The sequence below is a fragment of the Apodemus sylvaticus genome, chromosome X (genome assembly GCF_947179515.1).
Source record: "Apodemus sylvaticus chromosome X, mApoSyl1.1, whole genome shotgun sequence".
Classification (NCBI taxonomy): domain Eukaryota; kingdom Metazoa; phylum Chordata; class Mammalia; order Rodentia; family Muridae; genus Apodemus; species Apodemus sylvaticus.
The window spans coordinates 34429904-34452564 of NC_067495.1; the positions used below are offsets into that span (position 1 = coordinate 34429904).

Genomic DNA, 22661 nt, shown 5'->3' on the forward strand with positions numbered 1-22661 from the left:
GTGTTTTTACAAAGTTGGAAGAAATAGCTGTGAAGCTCCCCCTTTTCCATCTGCTGTTTGTTCTTATTTACATATGATGGAACCTAGCCCACTGATTTACAGCTCTGGTTCCCTTACAACTGTTATTGAACTGAAAACATAACTGAAAACTTATTAAACAGAGAGAAATCATTTTGAGTGAATTTTATGCTGACAATTCCTTATAGAACAAAGGGGGAGTGTAGAAAGAATATTAACAATTGATCTATTGCTTCATGATCTCAAAAGTAAGTATAACTTTGGAACCAGGTTCCAGGGTTTGATTTTTATTGGCTATACCATTAAGGAAGTCAGGGCATCTGTGCAGGTGAATAGGATTCTAAGGCACACATCCCTACACAGTAGGGTTTCCTTGTACCCTTGCAGCAATGCTTCTCTTTCTCCAGTCTCCCCACCACTGTTATGGTCCACCAGAGGTTGTCAGAAAAGCAGATATGATCTCAACATGGATGTGATTTCATTCTTTAAATGCCTGGGAAAGGTCTTTCAGAAAACTTCTATCCTACAGATGCTGCCAGTACCTAGCATTCTAGATCTGAATAAGACTTTGCTGGGCTGCAAGGGAGGAAAGAGGGCACTAGAAAGGTAATAGACGATGACTAAGCACTTGCTTTCACTGCTGGCACTGAATTTAGAGAGATTTGGGGGTCTTTACATAAATCTGATTCATGTTGGCATGATGTCCTTTGGGGGTGCTGTATATCCTAGCATGATTCTCTTTTTTAACAACACCTCTTTCAATTGTTGCTTGCTTTCTTGGCAATATCTATCCAAAAAAAAAAAAAAATCACAGTCTGTGCTTTTGCCTGGCACTCTCAGCTTCTGATAAATCTCTCTCTCTCTCTCTCCCTGTCTCTGTCTCCCTCTCTTCCCTCTCTCCCTCCCCTTCCCCCTGTAAGTGTGTTTGTTGTGTGTATTGGAACTAGGAATAGAACCCAGGCCTTACATTTGTTTGGCATACACTTTTCCATTGAGCCATATTCCTCAGCTCTTATTAAATTATTGAAATTGGTTGTTAAATTGATGAGGATGGAGCTATGTAGTAGCTACATACAGGTATGTGATTGGTTAGTGATAGCTGCTTCTGGGAAGTTTACTATCCCCACCTTGCATCATCTGTTTATAGAGGCCCCCTCCCAAAGGATGTCAGAGCATGAAATTGAACTTAAAGAACCCTCCCCCAATTTTGAACCTTGATGTAGTTTTCTTGCAACCTGATTCAGGTCAAGGATACCTTGGCTGAAATTTCTGGCTTTGATGCTGCTTCTTTGGGTATTTTCTTATAGATGGAAGAATTGATTGAAGGTGTTCGCTGGGCCTTCATTGACATGCTGGAGAAAGAAAATGAATGGATGGATGCGGGCACAAAAAGGAAAGCTCAAGAAAAGGTAGGATTTCTTTGGATGGAAGGAAAAAACCTCACTGTTTAATGGATTTTCATTCTTGACATTGACTGTACGGTTTATTTATTTATTTTTATTGACTGAGCTGTTGGCTCCAAATGACACCAGGGGTAGGTGTGTGCTTTTGGATGAACACATAAATTTCATCCCCAGGAGGTAACAGAAAATAAGATCTGACTTGTTTTTTCTCTAACTGCATTTTCAAATGCCATGTAATTCAGCCTTTGTTTCGCTCCTAATTGCTGCCTGTAAAAGCCACATGGCTTATTGCCTAGTGAATTTTGCTATAAACCATCATTGGATATGGCAGAATGTAGAACAGTGGGGAGCCATGGGAAACAGCTGGCAGAAGGGCCCTCAAGTTGCAAAGAAGAAAAACCCATATTGTCCATGTGTCTTCTCCATTTGTGCATGATGTGTGCAAATGTCCTGAGGCAAATATTTTCCTGTAGTAAAGTACATCCACGTCCAAAGCCAGCGTGATGCACAAATGGCCCAAAGGGCATGCTTATAAGGTATACGTGAGTGATGGACCATTGCAGAGTAATAGGTGGGTACTTGTGACGCTTAGTAAAAATTCTCTGAGGCTATGCAGCAAAATAAAGGAATAGACAGGGAAATTCTGAACAGCTATGTTGTCTACAAATAATGAGGGGGTCCACCTTGAATTGGAGATATTCTTCTGAAGCTGGAACTCAAATGGGCAGAGCCAGAGCATACTTTTACTGTCCCCCCCCCCCCCCCCGCGTCCTCCCCCCCCAGATTGCACTCTGTAACTGTGAGGCTCCCAAATTAGTACCACCTCTTTTTAGACAAACTTTTGAAATCTTTCTGATAGCAGTCATCAGTGGGACATGGACATGCAAGAGCATGCTGGGCACCTTACTGGCAAAGACTGCTTTAGTCTACCAGGTTGGAAGTCTATGTACTTGTGATCTTAGCCATACCCATCTCTTTTTTAAAAAAGAAAATTCTAATGCTTTATTTTGTACTTTTATAAAACATCCCCTGGTGTAGGTATAGCTCCCAGAGATGATTTTTACGTATTTCAGAGTTGATATTTTTAAAATAAGAAACCAAAGTAGAAATATCTGGAATATTTGAAATTTAACACAAACTTAAAATCCAGAAATATTGCTGTAATTGTGTATCCTTCCCTAATTTAAAAAGACAATTTACTTGGTGATGGCTCTTTGAAAGGATGTTGATTTAATATAGTGTTTTTCTTCCTCAAGCTGTAGTCATACATATAGCTACATTGCTTTCCTTTTCTCTGTGCAGCATCTGTGTGATATAATATTTTTTTTTGTTTTTTTTTTAAATCGGATGTTTTATTTATTCACATTTCAAATGCTATCCCCTTTCCGGTTTTCCCTTTGCAATCCCCCCATCCCATCTCCCCTTACCCTGCTTTTATGAGGGTGCTCCCCCACCCACCTCACCGCCCTAGCATTCTTCTACACTGGGGCATCAAGCCTTCACAGGACCAAGGGCCTCCCCCTCCCATTGATGCCAGATAAGGCCCCTTCAGCTCCTTCAGTCCTTCTCCTAACTACTCCATTGGGGTCCCTGTGCTTAGTCTAATGGTTGGCTGTGAGCATCCACATCTGTATTCGTACCCATCTCTTAATATTATCATTAGATACACTGCTTTGAATTATTTCTTACACAAGTAATTTCACCTTATGGTCAGAAACAAGGAGATTCTCACTGTAGCCTTGTTGAAATGGGACTTCTGGGTAGTCCCATATCTTTTGGTAAAGATTTTTTGTAGAACCTTTCCTACTCTCAAGGTTGAGATGCCTTATCATAGATATTTTAGTTAACAGGAACAAAAAGGCATATGAGTGTTTATTGAAGAAAGACTTTGAACAGTGTACTGGGTGGTTTTGTGTGTCAACTTGACACAGGTTGGAGTTATCACAGAGAAAGGAGCTTCAGCTGGGGAAGTGCCTCCATGAGATCCAGCTGTGGGGCATTTTCTCAATTAGTGATCAAGGGGGGGGGGCCCTTGTGGGTGGTGCCATCCCTGGGCTGGTGCTCTTGGGTTTTTTAAGAAAGCAGGTTGAGCAAGCTAGGGGAAGCAAGCCAGTAAGGATGGCTTCTGCATCAGCTCCTGCTTCCTGACCTGCTTGAGTTCCAATCCTGACTTCCTTTAGTGATGAACAGCAGTGTGGAAGTGTAAGCTGAATAAACCCTTTCCTCCCCAACTTGCTTCTTGGTCATGATGTTTGTGCAGGAATACAAACCCTAAGACAAACAGTATTGGTGGTGGCCTTGAAAGAGGACAATGAGTAATTTTAAATTATTTTTCTCCATCCAAGATCTGTCAGAACTGTTTGTCATGCACAGCACAGGCTGGAGGAGGTAGGAACACACGGGTTATGATGAGACATGCTTCAAATGGTAGAAGAAACTCTTGGCACCAACACCATGTTATTTTTGCTTGAAGGCTTGGTTTATTTAAAAGGTAGCTTGTGATGTGTGGATCAGGATGTGTCTTGCACTGAACAGTTGAATGCTCAGTGTACTAGGTGCTCTTTGTTGTAGCCTGGGGTTCTAAAGTATCAATTTTTATAGGATGACTAGTGTGAAGAGAGAGGGAGAAAGATGGAAGGAAAGAGGGAAGGGAGGGAGGGAGAGAGAGAGAAAGAAGAGAGACTATGAATGAGTAATTTATGGATTTTTGGGAGGTTGTAGTAAGCTTTTCTGAAATAGAAATTAAGAGTCCTTTAGAGTACTTGTTGACATTCAGTTAGGCAAAGATTGTCTTGTAGCTAGGTCTTTTAAGCAAATGGTCCATGAGTCCTTCTTTAAGGAAACTATTCTCAGTCCTTCTAAAATTAGTCATGTTTCTGTTGGCCCTCTGGGTTGATCGCCAGTCTTTCATTTCAACCAGAACTGTCACTTTTTTCCTTCTAGAGTATTCTTTGAACACTATGCTTTCTTTGAGCTGAGTTCAATCTGCCAGGAACCGCAGTAGCAGCTCTGACAGGCACAAACATCAGAGGTAGGTTCCCCGAGGAGTTATTGAGTATTAAAGTTCAGAGAAGTCCCAGGAATGCAAGATGAGAAATGGAGTGTTGTCCAAGGATCTCCAGCAGTTCTCCCAGTCACTACTAGCCCTAAACCCCAGAATACAAAGATTTATCTTTTCCTAACTTGCAATTCTAGAAATGACCTCTAGGTGGAGCTCACAGTACTAACAAAGGATAGAGAAACTGCAGCCTTTTGTGCTGCTTTTCACTCTGGGACGTTTTTTTTTTTTGGGGGGAAAAAAAAACAACCCCCACTCCTTTTCCTTCTGCTTTCCTCAATTTGATTGCCTTTTTAATAGTCAACAAGAAAGAAGAGACTCTGCCTAATAATTCCTTGAGTCTTAGATGGAAATCTCTATGTCCCTGCTTTGTCTTTCTGATATGGAGAAGCTGCTGCATTAAGAGAGGATTTGCCTGCATTTGAAGTAGAGGCAAATAATTCGCCTTCTCTTCCTGGTATGACTTGGCACTGTTTTTTGGGCATGTGCTGTATGCAGTATATCACCCAGGCGGAAGATTTCTCATCAATAATAGTGCCCACACTGGGCTGATGCTGAGTCACTTGGCTACCCATTGGGAAAGCGGAAAAAAAAAATGTTGTGATTTGTGAGGGGCTTAAAGCTTTTTCTTTCTCTCACCATGAAGCTCCGGACTGCAGCTAATTAAAGCACCACCTAAGACATGTTGACCTCAGCTTTCCTTTGTGACCAAAACTCCCAGACTGAGTGATAGGGAGACTCAGATATGCAGTGGTCTGAGGGCCTTACCTCGGTTTTTGTGGCAGTGACCCTGTCTCAAAATGGAAGTGAGTGAATGGGCGTTGTGGTTCTCTTTGCTAGGAGTGATGGTGGTAAAACATACAGGAGGATGCCTCTACTTCCTTGAAGGGTAAATTTGTTATCTCTGTCTCCCTGCCTTTTCCTGCTCCTCCCTGGAGAGAGGTCATTGACACTTTTTGTGTATTGAAACTCACTGTGTGGATTTCAAGTGGAAATTTAATATTGGGAAATAAGCACCCATTTTTTACTTATGAATCTGCATTTCCTGCAAGCATGTGCTCTTTAAAAATATTTTTTGAGGTTATAATATAATTACATCATTTCTCCCTCCCTATTCCTCCCTCCAAACACTTCCAGTATAGTTTTTGTCAAATTTTGTCTTTTTCTTTCATCAAAGGGCAAGGATGCCTGCTGTTTTTCTGGTTAATAGAGCCTTTGAATAGGCATATAGTGATAATTGAGGGATTTGGGGTGTCTTCTGGAGGATTCACAGTGTCCAGAACAGAGGAGCAGTCCCCCAAGGTCACTATGGAAGAGACCCAGGCTGCCTTTGGCCTCCCTGGCCAGTTCTGAGTCCGATGTGAGGAGCAGCTCCCTGAGAGCAGCTCTCGCTTGTTCCCAGCTGCATCACTCACATAGCTCTGTGCTGTACCACCTCTGAACGCTTCCCTTGTGCACTTTGCACCTGGGGTCGGAGCTTGTCAGCCCATGCCCAGAGAAAAGAAATACCAGCACAGAACACCTCGGGAGGCACTGTCCTGAGGGTGGCATGAGGGAGTAGCTGTGGCCTTGGCCACAGCAGGTATAGAGAAGTTGGCTGCATGTTCCCAACTCCTCAGGCATACGACTCCCACGCACAGGCTTTGAGTGAGGTAGGAAGATTTCCATTGCAGAGAGCAAAGCAAAGCACACCTCACCCCTTTGCCTTTGTCAGGAAACTCTGCTAATCGCAGGCACTGCGGCAGGCACAGCATACAGTCTGTACTGACCAGTTGGGACCTTGACTGCCACGCTCTGAGCCCATGGTGCTGAGGGTGTGCTTTTAGATCCGAGGCACTTAGGAGAGCACATTTCCCCACACCTGCCTCAAGATGAGGGGTGGGGTGAGTCCTTACTCACCTTGCATCACTGCGTCACTGCATCCCTGTCTGACTTCTAACTATCTGCCTCTTCATTCTGCCCAAAGTCCCTCTCCTTCCCCTCTGGAAGCTACTGTGACACAGCATTCACATGAGTCACCATACCACCCCTCCTCACTGGCCCTCAGCCAACAATCGATGGAAGGTGCCTGGAACCTGTCTTTCTTCCTCCTGCCTCTCACATGTTCTATATAAGTTCCTGGGGGCTTCCCCCTTGGCTTGAGCTTCTTGGCAAAAATGCCCTTTGCTGCCTGCCTTCCTTTCCCCTCTTGATTTTGAAGGCCTCTTCTGGTGTTTCTTTGACCCTCTCCCCTCCATTCAAATACTATGTGCTTTAATCCTAGTTTCCAGCTCTGTTCCTAAGGAGACCACTAATGAGGACACAACCTCTGGGTTAGGTCCTCTTCTCAGGCTGCCTTGCCTTTAAGATAATAGTGCATTGCATTGAGTCGAGACACCAGCATTCTCTCAGCAAACTCAATTCCACAAGCCTTTGTAGCACACCAAGAACGAGCCAGGAAATGGTCTGGGAGCTGCAGAGTTTGGCAAGGTGGGAGTGGTCAGCTGCAGTTCTTCTTCATGTGCTTTCACATACCTAGGGTGACACAGGGATGCTATGGATACTGTGCTGGTAGGAGAAGGTTAGTCCTGGGGGCCTAGGAAGGGAAGCTTTAAGGAGCTGAGACAGGCTGCTAATCCTGCCCCTTCCTCTTTTCCTCTGTCATGACCTTGTCAGCTCATGGGTGAGGCTTCTTCTGAGATCCTCACCACTTGTTACTTGGAACAAGTGCTCCCAGCAGCGCTCCTCTCCCTTGGTAACTTTACTCCTGCTGCACTACACAGTTACCATTGGAATAGGTTTGGAGAGGAGAGGAAAGGCTTCAGTCAAGGTATTGCATGCCCCTGTTTGTTACAGGTTTCAGTATCTTTGCAGAAGGTTGAAGAATGCAGTCATTCTGCTTATTGCATCTACTCTGAGTATTCATCAGGGACAAGGAGTGTGCAAACTGTGACCTTGTTCTGGCTTCCTGCTCTTCTCTGGCTTCTTGTACTCACCACGATGATCTTACAGCCACAGTTTCTCCACCCCTGTTTAGGAATCTTCTAGTTTTTGCCTCACAGACAAGCAGGTGAAGGTGCTGTCCATCTTCCTTCTATCTCTTCTCTTCACTGCTGTCCATAGAAAGGACAGTATGGAGGTAAGATGTATGGAGGACTGACTGTATCCTAAGCCATATTTTACCTCTTAGGAGCTACATGACCTTTTGGAGATTGCTTCATTTTTCCCATCCTCTCCTTTTAAACTGTGAGAGCAGTGCCCATCTCAGAGGGCAGTTACTGAGATTAAAGATGTTGGTATTCTAAAGGAGGTGGTTGATTTACTCTGTGTTGTAGATTTTTCTGATTTTGAACAAATTTCTGTTTTTAAAAGGTGTATTTTTATTACATTTTTCATACAATATATTTTGATCATATTCTTTCAACTCCCCCATTTCTCCTAACTCTTCACCTCCATAGTTATCTAGCTTCATGTTTTCTCTCTAATTTCATGTTTTCTCTCTTTCACCAAAAAGAAAATAAAAATGTCAAAAGCAAACAATTTTGCCTACATGAATGCATGTGTACCATGAGCTTATCTGGCCCCCTCAGAGGTCAGAAGGGCATGTCACATTCTCTGGAACTGCCAGAAGAGCAACAAGCACTCTTTTTAAGGATTTATTTATTTATTTATTTATTTATTTATTTATTTATTTATTTGAGACAGGATTTCTCTGTATAGCCCTGGCTGTCCTGGAACTCACTTTGTAGACCAGGCTGGCCTCGAACTCAGAAATCCGCCTGCCTCTGCCTCCCAAGTGCTGGGATTACAGGCGTGCGCCACCACGCCCGACTATTTATTATTTATGAGTACACTGCATCTGTCTCTAGACACATACCAGAATAGTGCATTGGATCCCATGACAGATGGTTGTGAGCCACCATGTGGTTGCTGGGAATTGAACTCAGGACCTCTGGAAGAGCAGTCGGTGCTCTTAACTGCTGAGCCATCTCTCCAGCCCTTCACAAGCTTTATTTTATTAAACATTAAACATGAAGTAGAAATTCCAAATCATTTAAATTTTGTCCAGATTTGGCCTCACAAATCCCTGAGCTGGCAGGGTGAGGCTGCACAACAAGCACTCTTAATAGTTGAGTCATCTCTTTAGCTCCCTCCACAGTTATCTTTTTGTGATATGTATGTATGTATGTATGTATGTAATGTATTTATGTATGTATATATGTAATGTATGTATGTATGTGTACGTAGTATAAATAGGAGTTTGTTATATTCTGTGTGATAGCTTATGAGACTGCTTATAATCCAGACCCTCAGGGAAATGCAGTTTGGAGGTGTTTTCAGGCATGGCCAACCTATGCCTTAGGGTAGCTATGAATGTAAGGCAACAAAAAAATTAAATATACTTAAAACATTATGGAAATATATAATCACACATACACACACATATATATGTAGAGAGAGAGAGGGAGACAGAGACAGAGACAGAGAAAGAGAGGACACGGGAGGGGGAGGTAAGGAGGTAGATTGTTATGTAATTTTGAGGTTCTCAATTGAATATCATAGATAACAATGTTATATCAATGGTTGAATGTGCCTAAGTCATTTAATCTCTCATACTTGAGTATGAGTCAGCACCACCAGGAGTGCTCATTGGAACAAATTACAGTTTGCTTCAGTGGTCTAAGTTGTTGCTGGGAATCAGCAAGTCTGATGAGGCTCCAGATAATGCTAAGGCTGATGGGAGGGTGGGTGATCACAGGTGGCAATTTCCTTCCACCAAGGCCGAATAAATAGAACTAGATGAAGTTTATGGCATTTTCTTTTTATTCTCTGTAGACTCTTCTTTCTATCATCTCTCACAGTTAAGTATCTCAGTGAGTTGGGGCACTCAAAACCCACCCAGGGCACCTATTCTATGACTATTTGTTCAATGTTCTAAAGATCTGAAGGCTCTATGTTGTCCTTTCTGTCCCTTGATTCCACATTGTTGTTTAGGAACTATGCAGATGAGGTTTTCCATACAGAAGCCTTCCTAATTTCTAAAGATTCATCAATGCATTCTTTAATGTGGATGAAACACATTTTGTGTTTCTCACATAAAATTGACATTATTATATACCAAACTGTAGGATTAAAAGGTTTTATAAATACCACATTGATATCATACAGCTACCATAGGAAGGTACAGATGTTTCTTTCTACAGATTAAAAATGTGAAGTCAAGAGATGCCAAGCATGCTTGACCATGATCATTGACCTGGTTGCTGGAAAAGTTGGGCCTCCATTTCTGGAAGTTTGGCTTTGTATGGGGACCTTTATCCTAATAAAAGTGTGTCTCTAAGCATGCTCTTCAAACCAGAAGCATTAGTATTATCTAGAAGCTAGCTAGGAATGCAGATTCATAGTCCTAGTTTGATCTATGGACTGGAACTCTGGGAAGGGATGCAAGACTCTACAGTGCAGTTAGCACTCCAGGTAATTCTAATGTAGCCAGAGTGTGCTACACTCTGTTTCTGACGCCTCATGCTGCTGGATGTGCTCCAGTTTTCAGCACTTTTTTTTTTTTAAAAAGCTCAAGTTCAAGGCTGAACACAGTAATTCTATACAGAGTCCAACTATCTACCACAATGGGGATATTATTGCCACATCTGTTTTGCATATAAATTATATTAAGGAAGCTTAAGTTGATATTATGGCTATCTTTTTCTTTCAGCCATGCACGTCAGTGTTGGCTTATAACAAATTTACAGTCAGTTAATTTCTTGGTCTTAAAAAAAAATAATCTCACAGGAACTGCAGCTAAGTTCTGTTGCTCCTATACTTACCATTAAAAAAAAGTCCCTTCTCATAGAATTTCACATTTTATTCTTAATAAAATCTATTTAGGTGTTTTGTTCATAGCTCTAGCTTTTAAAATAGTTTCTAAATCTTCATGTTTATCATATTTGTTATGAAAATGTATTCTTATTAAAGAAAATACTGAAAGTGAAGTGCAGAACAATGAAGAAAAATCAATGCTTTGTCATTACCCAAGCATAACCACTGCTAACATCTTGATATATTGCTTTGATTTATCACCTATATGTACACTTTAAAAGACATTCTTTTTTGTTTCCGGTAAATATTTTTTTTAATTTTCTATATTCTTTGTTTACATTCCAAATGATTTACCCATTCTTCGTTTTCCCCTCCCCATAAGTCCCATAAGCCCTCTTCCCTCTGCCCATTCCCCAATCACCCCCTCCGACTTCTCTGTTCTGATAATCCCCTACATTGCTGCATCAAGCATTTCCAGTACCAGGGCCTTCTTCTTCTTTCTTCTTGGGAATCATTTCATATGTGAATTGTGTCTTGGGTACTCACAGCTTCTGGGCTAATATCCACTTATCAGTGACTGTATTCCATGTGTGTTCTTTTGTGAATGAGTCACCTCACTTAGGATGATATTTTACAGTTCCAACCATTTGCCTAAGAATTTCATGAATTCATTGTTTTTAATTGCTGAGTAGCATTCCATTGTATAAATATACCACATTTTTGGTATCCATTCCTCCATTGAGGGACATCTGGGTTCTTTACAGCTTCTGGCTATTATAAATAGGGCTGCTATGAACATAGTGGAACATGTGCCCTTACTGCATGCTGGGGAATCCTCTGGGTATATGCCCAGGAGTGGTATAGCAGGGTCCTCCGGAAGTGTCATGCCCAGGTTTCTGAGGAACAGCCAGACTGATTTCCAAAGTGGTTGTACCATCTTGCAGTCCCACCAGGAGTGAAGGAGTGTTCTTCTTTCTCCACATCCTCACCAACACCTGCTGTCTCCTGAATTTTTAATTTTAGCCATTCTGACTGGCATGAGGTGAAATCTCAGGGTTGTTTTGATTTGCATTTCCCTAGTGACTTATGATGTTGAACATTTCTTAAGGTGCTTCTCAGCCATTCGAAATTCTTCAGGTGAAAATTCTTTGTTTAGCTCTGTACCCCATTTTTTAAAAAATATCTTTATTTTCTATATTCTTTGATTACATTCCAAATGATTCTCCTTTCCCGGATCCCCCCTCCCTATATGTCCATAAACCTTCTTCTCTCCATCCATTCTCCAATCACCTCTGTTCTTTTTCTCTGTCCTTATATTCCCCTCCAATGCTAGATCAATCCTTTCCAGGATCAGGACCCTCTCCATACTTCTTCATGGGAGTCATTTGTTATGCGATTTGTGCCTTGGGTATTCAGGGCTTCTGGGCTAATTAATATCCACTTATCAGAGATTGCATTCCATGTGTATTCTTTTGTGATTGGGTTACCTCACTTAGGATGATATTTTCCAGATCAAACCAGTTGCCTAAAAATTTTGTGAATTCATTGTTTCTAATTGCTGAGTAGTATTCCATTGTGTAAATATACCATATTTTCTGTATCCATTCCTCCTTTGAGGGGCATCTGGGTTCTTTCCAGCTTCTGGCTATTATAAATAAGGCTGCTATGAACATAATGGAGCATGTGTCTTTATTGCATGCTGGGGAATCCTTTGGGTATATGCCCAGGAGAGGTATAGCAGGGTCCTCCAGAAGTGTCATGTCCAGTTTTCTGAGGAACCGCCAGACTGATTTCCAAAGTGGTTGTACCATCTTACAGCCCCACCAGCAGTGGAGGGGTGTTCCTCTTTCTCCACATCCTCCCCAACACCTGCTGTCTCCTGAGTTTTTGACCTTAGCCATTCTGACTGGTGTGAGGTGAAATCTCAGCTGTACCCCATTTTTAAATAGGATTATTTGGTTCTCTGGGGTATAACTTCTTAAGTTCTTTGTATATATTGGATATTAGCCCTCTGTCGGTTGTAGGGCTGAAGATCTTTTCCCAATTTGTTGGTTGCCGTTTTGTTCTTTTGAGGGTGTCATTTGCCTTACAGAAACTTTGTAATTTTCTGAGGTCCCATTTGTCAATTCTTGATCTTAGAGCATAAGCTATTGGTGTTCTGTTCAGAAACTTTTTCTCTGTGCCCATGGCCTCAAGGGTCTTCCCCGGTTTCTTTTCTATTAGTTTCAGTGTGTCAGGTTTTATGTGGAGGTCCTTGATCCACTTGGAGTTGAGCTTAGTACAAGAAAATAAGAATGGATCATTTCACATTCTTCTGCATGGTGACCTCCAATTGAACCAGCACCATTTGTTGAAAAGGCTTTTTTTCCACTGGATATTTTCCGCTCCTTTGTTGAAGATCAAGTGACCAGAGGTGTGTGGGTTCATTTCTGGGTCTTCAATCCTATTCCATTGGTCCACTTGCCTGTCAATGTACCAATATCATGCAGTTTTTTTTAACACTATTGATCTGTAGTATTGCTTGAGGTCTGGGATACTGATTCCCCCAGAAATTCTTTTACTGTTGAGAATAGTTTTAGCTATCCTGGGTTTATTGTTATTCCAGATGAATTTGAGAATTGCTCTAACTCTATGAAGAACTGAGTTGGCATTTTGATGTGGATTGCACTGAATCTGTAGATTGCTTTTGGCAAGATGACCATTTTAACTATATTAATCCTGCCAATCCACGAGCATGGCAGATTTTTCCATTTTCTGAGGTCTTCTTCAATTTCCTTCTTCAGAGATCTGAAGTTCTTGTCATACAGATCTTTCACTTGTTTGGTTAGAGTCACAACAAGATACTTTATATTGTTTGTGGCTATTGTGAAGGGGGTCATTTCCTTAACTTCTTTCTCAGCCTGCTTATCCTTTGAGAATAGGAAGACTACTGATTTGCTTGAGTTGATTTTATAATCAGCCACTTTGTTGACGTTGTTTATCAGCTGTAGGAGTTCTCTGGTTGAATTTTTTGGGTCACTTAAGTATACTCTCATATCATCTGCAAATAGTGATAGTTTGACTTCTTCTTTCCAATTTGTATCCCTTTGACCTCCTTATGTTGTCTAATTGCTCTAACCAGATCTCAAAGTACTATATTGAAAAGATATTGAGAGACAGGACAGCCTTGTCTAGTCCCTGATTTTAGTGGGATTGCTTCAAGTTTCTCTCCATTTAGTTTGATGCTGGCTACTGGTTTGCTGTATATTGCTTTAACTATGTTTAGGTATGGGCCTTGAATTCCTGTTCTTTCCAAGACTTTTAGCATGAAAGGATGCTGAATTTTGTAAAATGCTTTTTCAGCATCTAATGAAATGATCATGTTTTTTTTTTCTTTGAGTTTGTTTATGTAGTGGATTGCATTGATGGATTTCCGTATATTGAACCAACCCTGCATTCCCGGGATAAAGCCTACTTGATCATAGTGGATGATGGTTTTGATGTGTTCTTGGATTCGGTTGGCAAGAATTTTATTTAGTATTTTTGCATCGATGTTCATAAGGGAAATTGGCCTGAAGTTCTCTTTCTTTGTTGTATCTTTGTGTGGTTTTGTTATCAGTGTAATTGTGGCTTCGTAGAACGAGTTGGGTAGTATTCCTTCTGTTTCTATTTTGTGGAATAGTTTGGAGAGTATTGGTGTTAAGTCTTCTTTGAAGGTCTGATAGAATTCTGCACTGAAACTATCTGGTCCTGTGCTCATTTTGGTTGGGAGACTTTCTATGACCCCTTCTATTTCTTCAGGTGTTATGGGACTGTTTAGATGGTCTATTTGGTCCTGATTTAATTTTGGTGTTTGTTATCTGTCTAGGAAATTGTCCATTTCCTCCAGATACTCCAGTTGTGTTGAGTATAGACTTTTGTAGTAGGATCTGATGATTTTTTGAATTTCCTCAGTTTTTGTTGTTCTATCTCCCTTTTTATTTCTAATTTTGTTAATCTGGGTACTGTCCCTGTGCCCTTTGGTTAGTCTGGCTAAGGGTTTATCTATCTTGTTGATTTTCTCAAAGAACCAGCTCCTGGTTTTGTTGATTTTTTGTATGGTTCTCTTTGTTTCTACTTGATTGATTTCAGCCCTGAGTTTGATGATTTCCTGCCTTCTACTCCTCCTGGGTGAAATAGCTTCTTTTTGTTCCAGGGCTTTCAGGTGTGTTGTTAAGCTGCTAGTGTATGCTCTCTCCATTTTCTTTTTGGAGGCACTCAGGGCTATGAGTTTTCCTCTTAGCACTGCTTTCATTGTGTCCCATAGATTTGAGTATGTTGTATCTTCATTTTCATTAAATTCTAAAAAGTCTTTGATTTTTTCTTTATTTCTTCCTTGACCAAGGTATCATTGAGTATTGTTCAGTTTCCACGTGTATGTGGGTTTTCTGTTGTTTTTGTTGCTATTGAAGACCACTTTTACTTCATCGTGATCTGATAGGAGGTATGAGATTATTTCGATTTTCTTATATTTGTTGAGGTCTGTCTTGTAACCAGTTATATGATCGATTTTGGAGCAGGTACCATGAGGTTCTGAGAAAAAGGTAAATTCTTTTGCTTTAGGATGAAATCATATATATATATATAATCCAATTGGTCCAAAGCTTCAATTAGTTTCACTGTGTCCCTGTTTAGTTTCTGTTTCTCTGATTGGTCCATTGAGCTGAAGTCACCCACAATTATTGTGTTAGGTGTAATGTGTGCTTTGAGCTTTAGTAAAGTTTCTTTTATGAATGAGTGTGCCTTTGCCTTTGGAGCATAGATGTTCGGGATTGAGAGTTCTTGTTGGTGTATTTTTCCTTTGAACAGCAAGAAGTGTCCTTCCACGTCTCTTTTGATGACTGTAGGTTAAAGTCAATTTTATCTGGTATTAGAATAGCTACTTTGGTTTGTTTCCTGAGACCATTTGCTTGTAAAATTGTCTTCCAGCATTTTACTCCAAGGTAGTGTTTTTCTTTGACACTGAGGTGTGTTTCCTGTATGCATCAAAATGTAGGGTCCTATTTACGTATCCAGTCTATTAGTCTATGTCTTTTTATTGGGGAATTGAGTCCATTGACGGTAAGAGATATTAAGGAGTAGTGATTATTGCTTCCTATCATTTTTGATGTTAATTTTATACTTGTGTGGTTATCTTCTTTTGGGTTTGATGAAAAAGGCTATTATCCTGCTTTTTCCAGGGTATAGTTTCTCTCCTTGTATTGGTGTTTTCCCCCTATTATCCTTTGTAGGGCTGGGTTTGTGGAAAGATATTGTGTAGATTTGGTTTTGTCATGGAATATCTTGGTTTCTCCATCTATGGTGATTGAGAGTTTTGCTGGGTATAGTAGTCTTGGCTGGCATTTGTGTTCTATTCATGTCTGTATGAGATCTTCCCAGGATCTTCTAGCTTTCATGGTCTCTGGTGAGAAGTCTGATGTAATTCTGATAGGTCTTCTTTATATGTTACTTGGCCTTTTTCTCTTACTGCTTTTAATATTCTCTCTTCCTTTAGTACATTTGGGGTTTTGATTATTATGTCAGGGGAAGTATTTCTGTTCTGGTCCAGTCTGTTTGGAGTTTTGTAGGCTTCTTGTATATTCATGGGCTTCTCTCTCTTTAGGTTAGGGAAGTTTTCTTCCATAATTTTATTGAAGATATTTGCTGGCCCTTTAAGTTGTAAATCTTCACTCTCATCTATACCTATAATCCTTAGGTTTGGTCTTCTCATTGTGTCCTGGATTTCCTGGATGTTCTGGGATACAAGCTTTCTGCGTTTTGCATTTTCTTTGACTGTTGAGTCCATGGTTTCTATGGTATTTTTGGCATCTGTGATTCTTTCTTCTATCTCTTGTATTCTGTTGTTGATATTTGTGTCTATTGTCCCTGATTTCTTCCCAAGGTTTTCTATCTCCAAAGTTGTCTCCCTTTGAGCTTTCTTAGTTGTTTCTTCTTCTGTTTTTAAGATCCTGGATGTTTTTTGCTCAGTTTCTTCACTTGCTTGTTTGTGTTTTCCTGTATTTCTTTAAGAGATTTTTGTGTTTCCTCTTTCGTGATTTCTGCCTGTTGACCTAAATTCTCCTGTATTTCTTTAATTGATTTTTTGCCTTTCCTCTTTATTGCTTCTTTCAGTTGACCCATATTCTCCTGAATTTCTTTAAATGATTTTTTGTGTTTCCCTTGCAAGGGCTTCTACCTTTTGATCCATTTTCTCCTGTATTTTTTTTTATGAGATTTATTTATGTCCTTCTTGTGTTCCTCTAACAGCATCATGAGCAGTGATTTTAAATCCAAATCTTGTTTTTCTGGTGTGTTGGGGTGTCCAGGACTTGCTGTTGTTGGACAATTGGGTTCAGATGGTGCCATATTGCCTTGATAGCTTAGTAGCTTTAGAAGCCTTAGTAGCTTTCCTACGTTTGCCTTTTGCCATCTGCTTGTCTCTTACCTTAGTTGGTCCTGTTGTCACTGGCTGGTGCTTGAACCTCCTATGAGTCTGTAAGGCTATTTCTGCACCACTGGATGACTGGGTTTCCCCTGGCACAGATTGCTGATGGGCTGCCCTACTCTTGGGTGCCATTGGAGCCCTGATGTGCCTTGCCCCAAGCAATGTTATACTCGGGTTGTCTCTGTTCGGATGCCTCGGGGACACCCTCTAAGCGCCAGTCAGTCCGTTGGGCAAATGTTCCCTGACAGAGTTGTCACACAGACGGCCCACAGTGCTGCCTAGGCCCTGGGTGCAGGCAGTAGCCTGATGGGCTGCCTCCCGAGGGATGTTAGACTCAGGATGTTCTCAGTGTACCTGGTGCTGCATGTCCAGTCTGTCCAGGAGCCAAGATCTAAAAGACATTCTTGAGTAAGGTTGTATATATAAATTTGATCCATTTTTTCCTAATATTTATATTGTATTTTTACTATTATGATATAATCTTCACCAAAGAGTTTTATATTGAAATCAATATATTCAATTGGTATTTATTTGTATATGTGAGCTAAAAATGTGTCTATAGTGGGTTATAGTAGAATACTTAGAATTGTATGGTGATTAACATGCTTTGCTCACTGTTCTAACCATAGAACTTCTATTTTTCTTTTGTATAGCATGCTAGACTTGAACTTGCTATCTAGCCAGGCTGTCCTTGAGTTCTTGTTTTTTTTTCAGTTAATATTATTTATTTATTTATATTAGATATATACTTTATTTACATTTCGAATGTTGTCCCCTTTCCTGGTTTCCCCCTCCCCTGAAAATCCCATAAGCCATCTCCCCTTCCCCAATCAACCCACCCCTGCTTCCTTTACTTGCAGTGTGCTGGGATCACAGGCGTGCAGAGCAGTTCCTAGCTCCTAGAATTAGTCCTTTAGAATGTCATCTTTAGAAATCTCAAGTATATCAAATATAAGTTCCATTTATATAGTCTTGAAAACTTAGCAAAAATGCTAAATATGCATTTTTGGTTACATTGGTGCTCTGGATTACAATGGGTATTATCATGAAATGTAATTATAATCAACCTATTTGCTTATGCATTTAGGTACTCCCTTCCAGGTTTATCTACTGAAAAAAATCAATGCTCATAGACAGGAATGCTAGCTTATGTATGTAAACATAGCTGCTTAGGAGTATAGCAAAGTTAAGGCCAGTATGGTTTATATAGTAAGACTTTTTCTCAAAGTAAACAAGGGCTATGAATGTAGATTAATAGTGCACAGCTTGTATGAGGCCATGGGTTCCATTACCAGTACTGAAAAATAATCTTGGAAAAATATTTTGTGATGTCTGTCTGTCTTATCTAATTTCTACATATGGAGGCCAGAGGTTACTGTTGGGTACTTTTCTCCATAGCAAGCTGCCTTATATTTTTAAACATTGTACTCTATTGAACCTTGGAACTCAATAATTTGGCTAGACTGGCTTACCTAGTACCTGTCTGTCTTTATTAATCCTAGTGCTGGGATTGCAGGCATATATCCCCATGTGTAGATGTTATATGGGAATATATTTTCATCCAAACTCAGGTCCTCATGCTTGTTTAGCAAGCATGTAACCAACAGAACCATCTCCCAGCTCAAGTTATCACCATTTACTAAAGTTGTCTAGAACAACAAATGGGGAAGTGCTATTGAATATCACTGACAGTTATTTTAGTGGATATTGATAACATTACTAGATATGTGATTACTCTAAGGTTTGCAACTGGTAATTTTCAAACTGTATCACTCTGCATTTATTAGCTAGAATCTTTCCTTTCTCCCTTTGTTAATCACTTGATTAGCCTCATTTACAGTTTAGAGAGGAAAATCTGCATGAAGGGTCTGTCTGTCTTTCCCATTATTAATTTTTACAAGTTGTGCCCTAGAAACTTCCAGAGGTATCAAACCATTTTCCCCCTAGCATCGTTATAAACTCAGGAATTTTAAAATGTATTTGATATGCTTAAATTTATTACAATTCTTTTTGAAGTTCACATTGTTTCATCTGAGCCAACTTGTAACTGTTCCTTTAGGGAATTTTGATATGACCTCAAATATTTTAGACTGTATCTTTCTTTCCTGGCATGACAAGATATCCTTGTTAATTAGATTTCTATTAAATCAGTGTTTTAATTCTTTTGTAATGCGCAATATATTGACTTTTTGGAGGGTGGTAGTGAAAGTTCCATTCTAACTGGAAATACAGAAAGCCATAGAGGAAGACTCCCAACATCTTCCTCTGGACTCTACACGTGTACAATGGACATATACACTCTCATAGCTTGTGCTTGAACCTTCTCCTGTGTACATATATGCACAGCCCACAAAACACAGGCACACAAAATATGAATAAGTTAACTAGTATGTGATCCTGTTATAAATTTTATTTAAAAAGATTTCTAGTGTCAACCTTGGGTCATGACTCAGCAGTAGAGTACTTCCCAGTCTATGTAACATTCTGGATTTCATCACCAGTATAGGGAAAAAGAACAACAACAACAACAACAACAATAATAATAATAATGACAACAACAGCAACAATAACATGATAGTGAACTAATTTGCAGTGTTGAAATATGTGGAGCAAAGATACTATTAAAAGATGAAGCATGACCTACCCCTGGAATCATTGTAGGTATGGCTGCTGTGCCACATGTGTGTCAATAAGTGACAGAGAGGAAAGAGGCTATGTGTATTCTCAGTGTTCTGACCTATGAGCAGCTGAATGATTAGTAGCCGAACATTCCCTGAAAAAGGGAACCTGAGATAATCTGGTTCTGGAGGCTTGGACAAAGAGCTAGTCTGGCACTAAGCACGTCTGGATGGCTACTAGGACTGGGAGCAAGACAGAAACTAGAAGAACCCCACCTGGAACTGAGGGCCCTGGGTTGGATGTGAGACCAAGACAGACAGCACTCACATGGGGACACTAGGACAGCAAGGTGAGGAGGTAGCCCGAGATGACTACCAGACTGGGACTCGACAGGGAGCTATCCTGAGACAACCACCAGACTAGTGTCACAAAGGCTTAGGGATGGAGTGGGGCAGAACATACCTTAGATTACCCCTTCCCAGAGCCACAGTGCATGAGCAGGGCATAGCACTTCTGAGACCACTCCTGAGAGGATGCCAGACACTCAGAGACCCCAGAAACCACTAAGAGGTACAAGTAAGTGGTAGAGAAATGGAAGAGAAAGAGAAACAGAAGGACGTGGGCACAATAATGAGAGGCAGACCTGGAAACTCACGGATAGTAAGGAACAGTTTAATTTGAGTTGGTGGTGATGCCACCTGGGACCATGGTAGAGTCCTAGCATGTACTGCCATTGGAGGCTATCTCTGGGTCTGTGGCCCTGCAGGAGAAGGCTTCTGTTATAATCAAAGATGGTCCTGGTCTTGGCTACCACTCAGGGACAAGTTGGTGTCTAAAGGCTGTGCAGAACTGGTCTCACCCCTCATCTGGGTATCATGGGATAGCTGGCTTTGGGGGTGTGTTAGCAGGAGAACTGACCCTGCCCCTAGCCAGCTGTAGCACTAGGGAGAGATGCCCCTGCCCCTCACTTGCTGTAGCACATGGGAGAGCAGACCCTGAACCTTACCTGGACTGCACAGTAGAGCTGTCTCTGGATGTGGGTGTTGCTGGTGAGCTAGCTGGCTATGAGTGTGGGACAGCCAGCCTTGCCTTTTGTCTGCTGGGCTGTGGCACAGATGAGGGAGAGAAACCCTCCTCCTCTTTCTTGTCCCTAGCCATCTATGGCAGACAAGAGAGCTGGCACTGGGGTCATGAGAGTGGTTATGTCCATCATCATCTTGGGAGAGCAGGCCTTGCACCTCACCTGGGTAGCAGGGCAGGGCTGGCACTGGTAGCAGGTATTGCTGGTGAGACAGCCCTAAGGGCACGAGAGTGTGAGAGCTGGCATGCTGACCATCTCTGTTCCCTCAGGCCCAAAACCAGGGCTTTGAATTAGACCACCCCAACATCTACCCCATCTATAAACTGCGCATGAAGGGGGCAATCCTACACACCCAGTACTACAGGATCCTCATGACTCAGGGCACCAACAGGATATGTAAGAGGAGTCCCAGTGAGGCTCCAGTATTGATAGAGTAGAAGAAGCCAGAGGCTTCATTACAGACCAAAGAGCTATTGCAATAAACATTTGCAAGCAAAGAAGTGTGGACAGAAGGGCAGTTATACTTTGGGACACACAATAGTTTCCACAAAGAGATAGTGGAAGGCTGGTAAGAGGGGAGAGGGGATGAGAAGGATTGAGTGCATGGTGTGGAATTCACAAAGAACCAATAAAAACAGAGAGAGAGAGAGAGAGAGATCTTTAAAAAAATGAAACATGGACTAGTAAGTACTTAAAAATTTTAATCACATCAGATAAATGAGCACTACCAGTTTAAATGTGTACTGTAAAAAGCCTTTAGGTTTTAGTGTATATTGGAGATTATTTTAGATTAAGAAACTGGTTGGCTACAGGACTTTGAAAAGGTTGAGAAATACTACAATTGTCTTAGGTATCATTTTAGAGGTTCAAAGCAGAGGGCTACTTTTTCAGAATTTTGTAGATTTTTATTACTTTTATTAGTCACATGGGCAGGGGAGGTTTGATGACTTCAAACTTTTTTTTTATTGTTCCAGATTCAAGTTGAATATGTAAAGATTTAAAAATATATATTGAGCTCAGTTGAGTTTACTAAAAAGAGTCAGATTTGATGTTTTGAGTTTTAATTTCATGGGAAAAAGTCACTAGAAATGTTTTGAGTTTAGATTTTGTGGTGTTGGTGTTCCTTCCCTTTAGCCCAGGATGAAACTAATAGCCCACGATGCATCTGTTTATCTGCTATCTCTAGGGCTGTTCCTGCTGCTGTCAGCTGCTCCCTTGTTATCTAGCTGCTGGTCCTGCTCAGTCAGTTGTACAGGGATGTCAGTTCCATTAATAACCCAAGGGCCGGGCAGGCAGATAGTGGAAAATGGGTGAAGAGAGAGAAATTGTATTTAACCTGTCTTCTGAGTTGTCATTTTCTAGATTCCAGCATAGCTGGGTAAAGGCAGACTGAGGGTGTGACAGCAAATCCATTTCTGACAGAAACTCACATATGAAAGGGAGAAGCAGCCTGATAGCAAAAAGAAGAATGAGTGATGGGACTTAGGCCAGAAGTCAAGATTTAGAGTCAGGAAGGTCACAAAAACCCATGCTAGGAAGAAATGATATAATCAAACTATTTGGACAAGGCACTGACAACTTTGCCAAAATAGAGTTCATGTTGACTTTAAATATTACCATTCCTCTTTTGGATTTACTTATTTATTTTATGTATATATCTACGTTGTAGCTATCTTTAGACACACCAGAAGACAACATCAGATCCCATTACATATGGTTGTGAGCCACCATGTGGTTGTTGGGAATTGAACTCAGGACCTCTGGAAGAGCAGTCAGTGCTCTTAACAGCTGAGCCATCTCTCCAGCCCAAATATCATTCTTAATGTTTGAAGTGGATGATATTCCTTTTACAAGAAGTGTATTTGTGGAAAAATTACTTCCTTATTTTAAAGAGTTGGTGTTATGGTTATGGCTTAGTCAATGACAAAAAGGACTAGATGATCCCTTAATGTGGAACAACAACTTAGCTACTGCAGTTCTCTATATCTTGGCTATTGTTTGCTTCCTTACAAACCCATGCCCAATGTATTGTAATACTTTTGAATCTGTTTGTTAGCTGGGATCAGCTGGGTGGCTCTTCCATTGGTCTCTCACGTAGCTAAGTCAGATGACAGTTGTGGATGAAGGTCCATTGGGGTGACTGCACGCACTTTTTTTTCCTTATGGCTTTCTCCACAGGGTAGCTAAGGGATCAGAAAGGAGGACAGATATGCTGTGAGTCCTCTGAATGTCTGAGCTCAGAAG

The 22661-nt window shown here is 40.9% G+C and overlaps 1 protein-coding gene and 1 non-coding gene across 2 annotated transcripts in view; both read left to right on the forward strand.

The window, feature by feature from the left end:
• The window catches only part of Phex (phosphate regulating endopeptidase X-linked), a 240178-nt gene that overhangs the window by 93071 nt on the left and 124446 nt on the right, over positions 1-22661 (forward strand). The window contains exon 11 of the mRNA XM_052170209.1: positions 1326-1427. Coding sequence (XP_052026169.1) covers positions 1326-1427 — 102 coding nt within the window. The remainder of the gene's footprint in view (positions 1-1325; positions 1428-22661) is intronic.
• LOC127675922 (small nucleolar RNA SNORA17) lies at positions 19357-19488 on the forward strand. Its single transcript, XR_007975599.1, has one exon. It is a non-coding gene; the product is annotated as a small nucleolar RNA SNORA17 (small nucleolar RNA).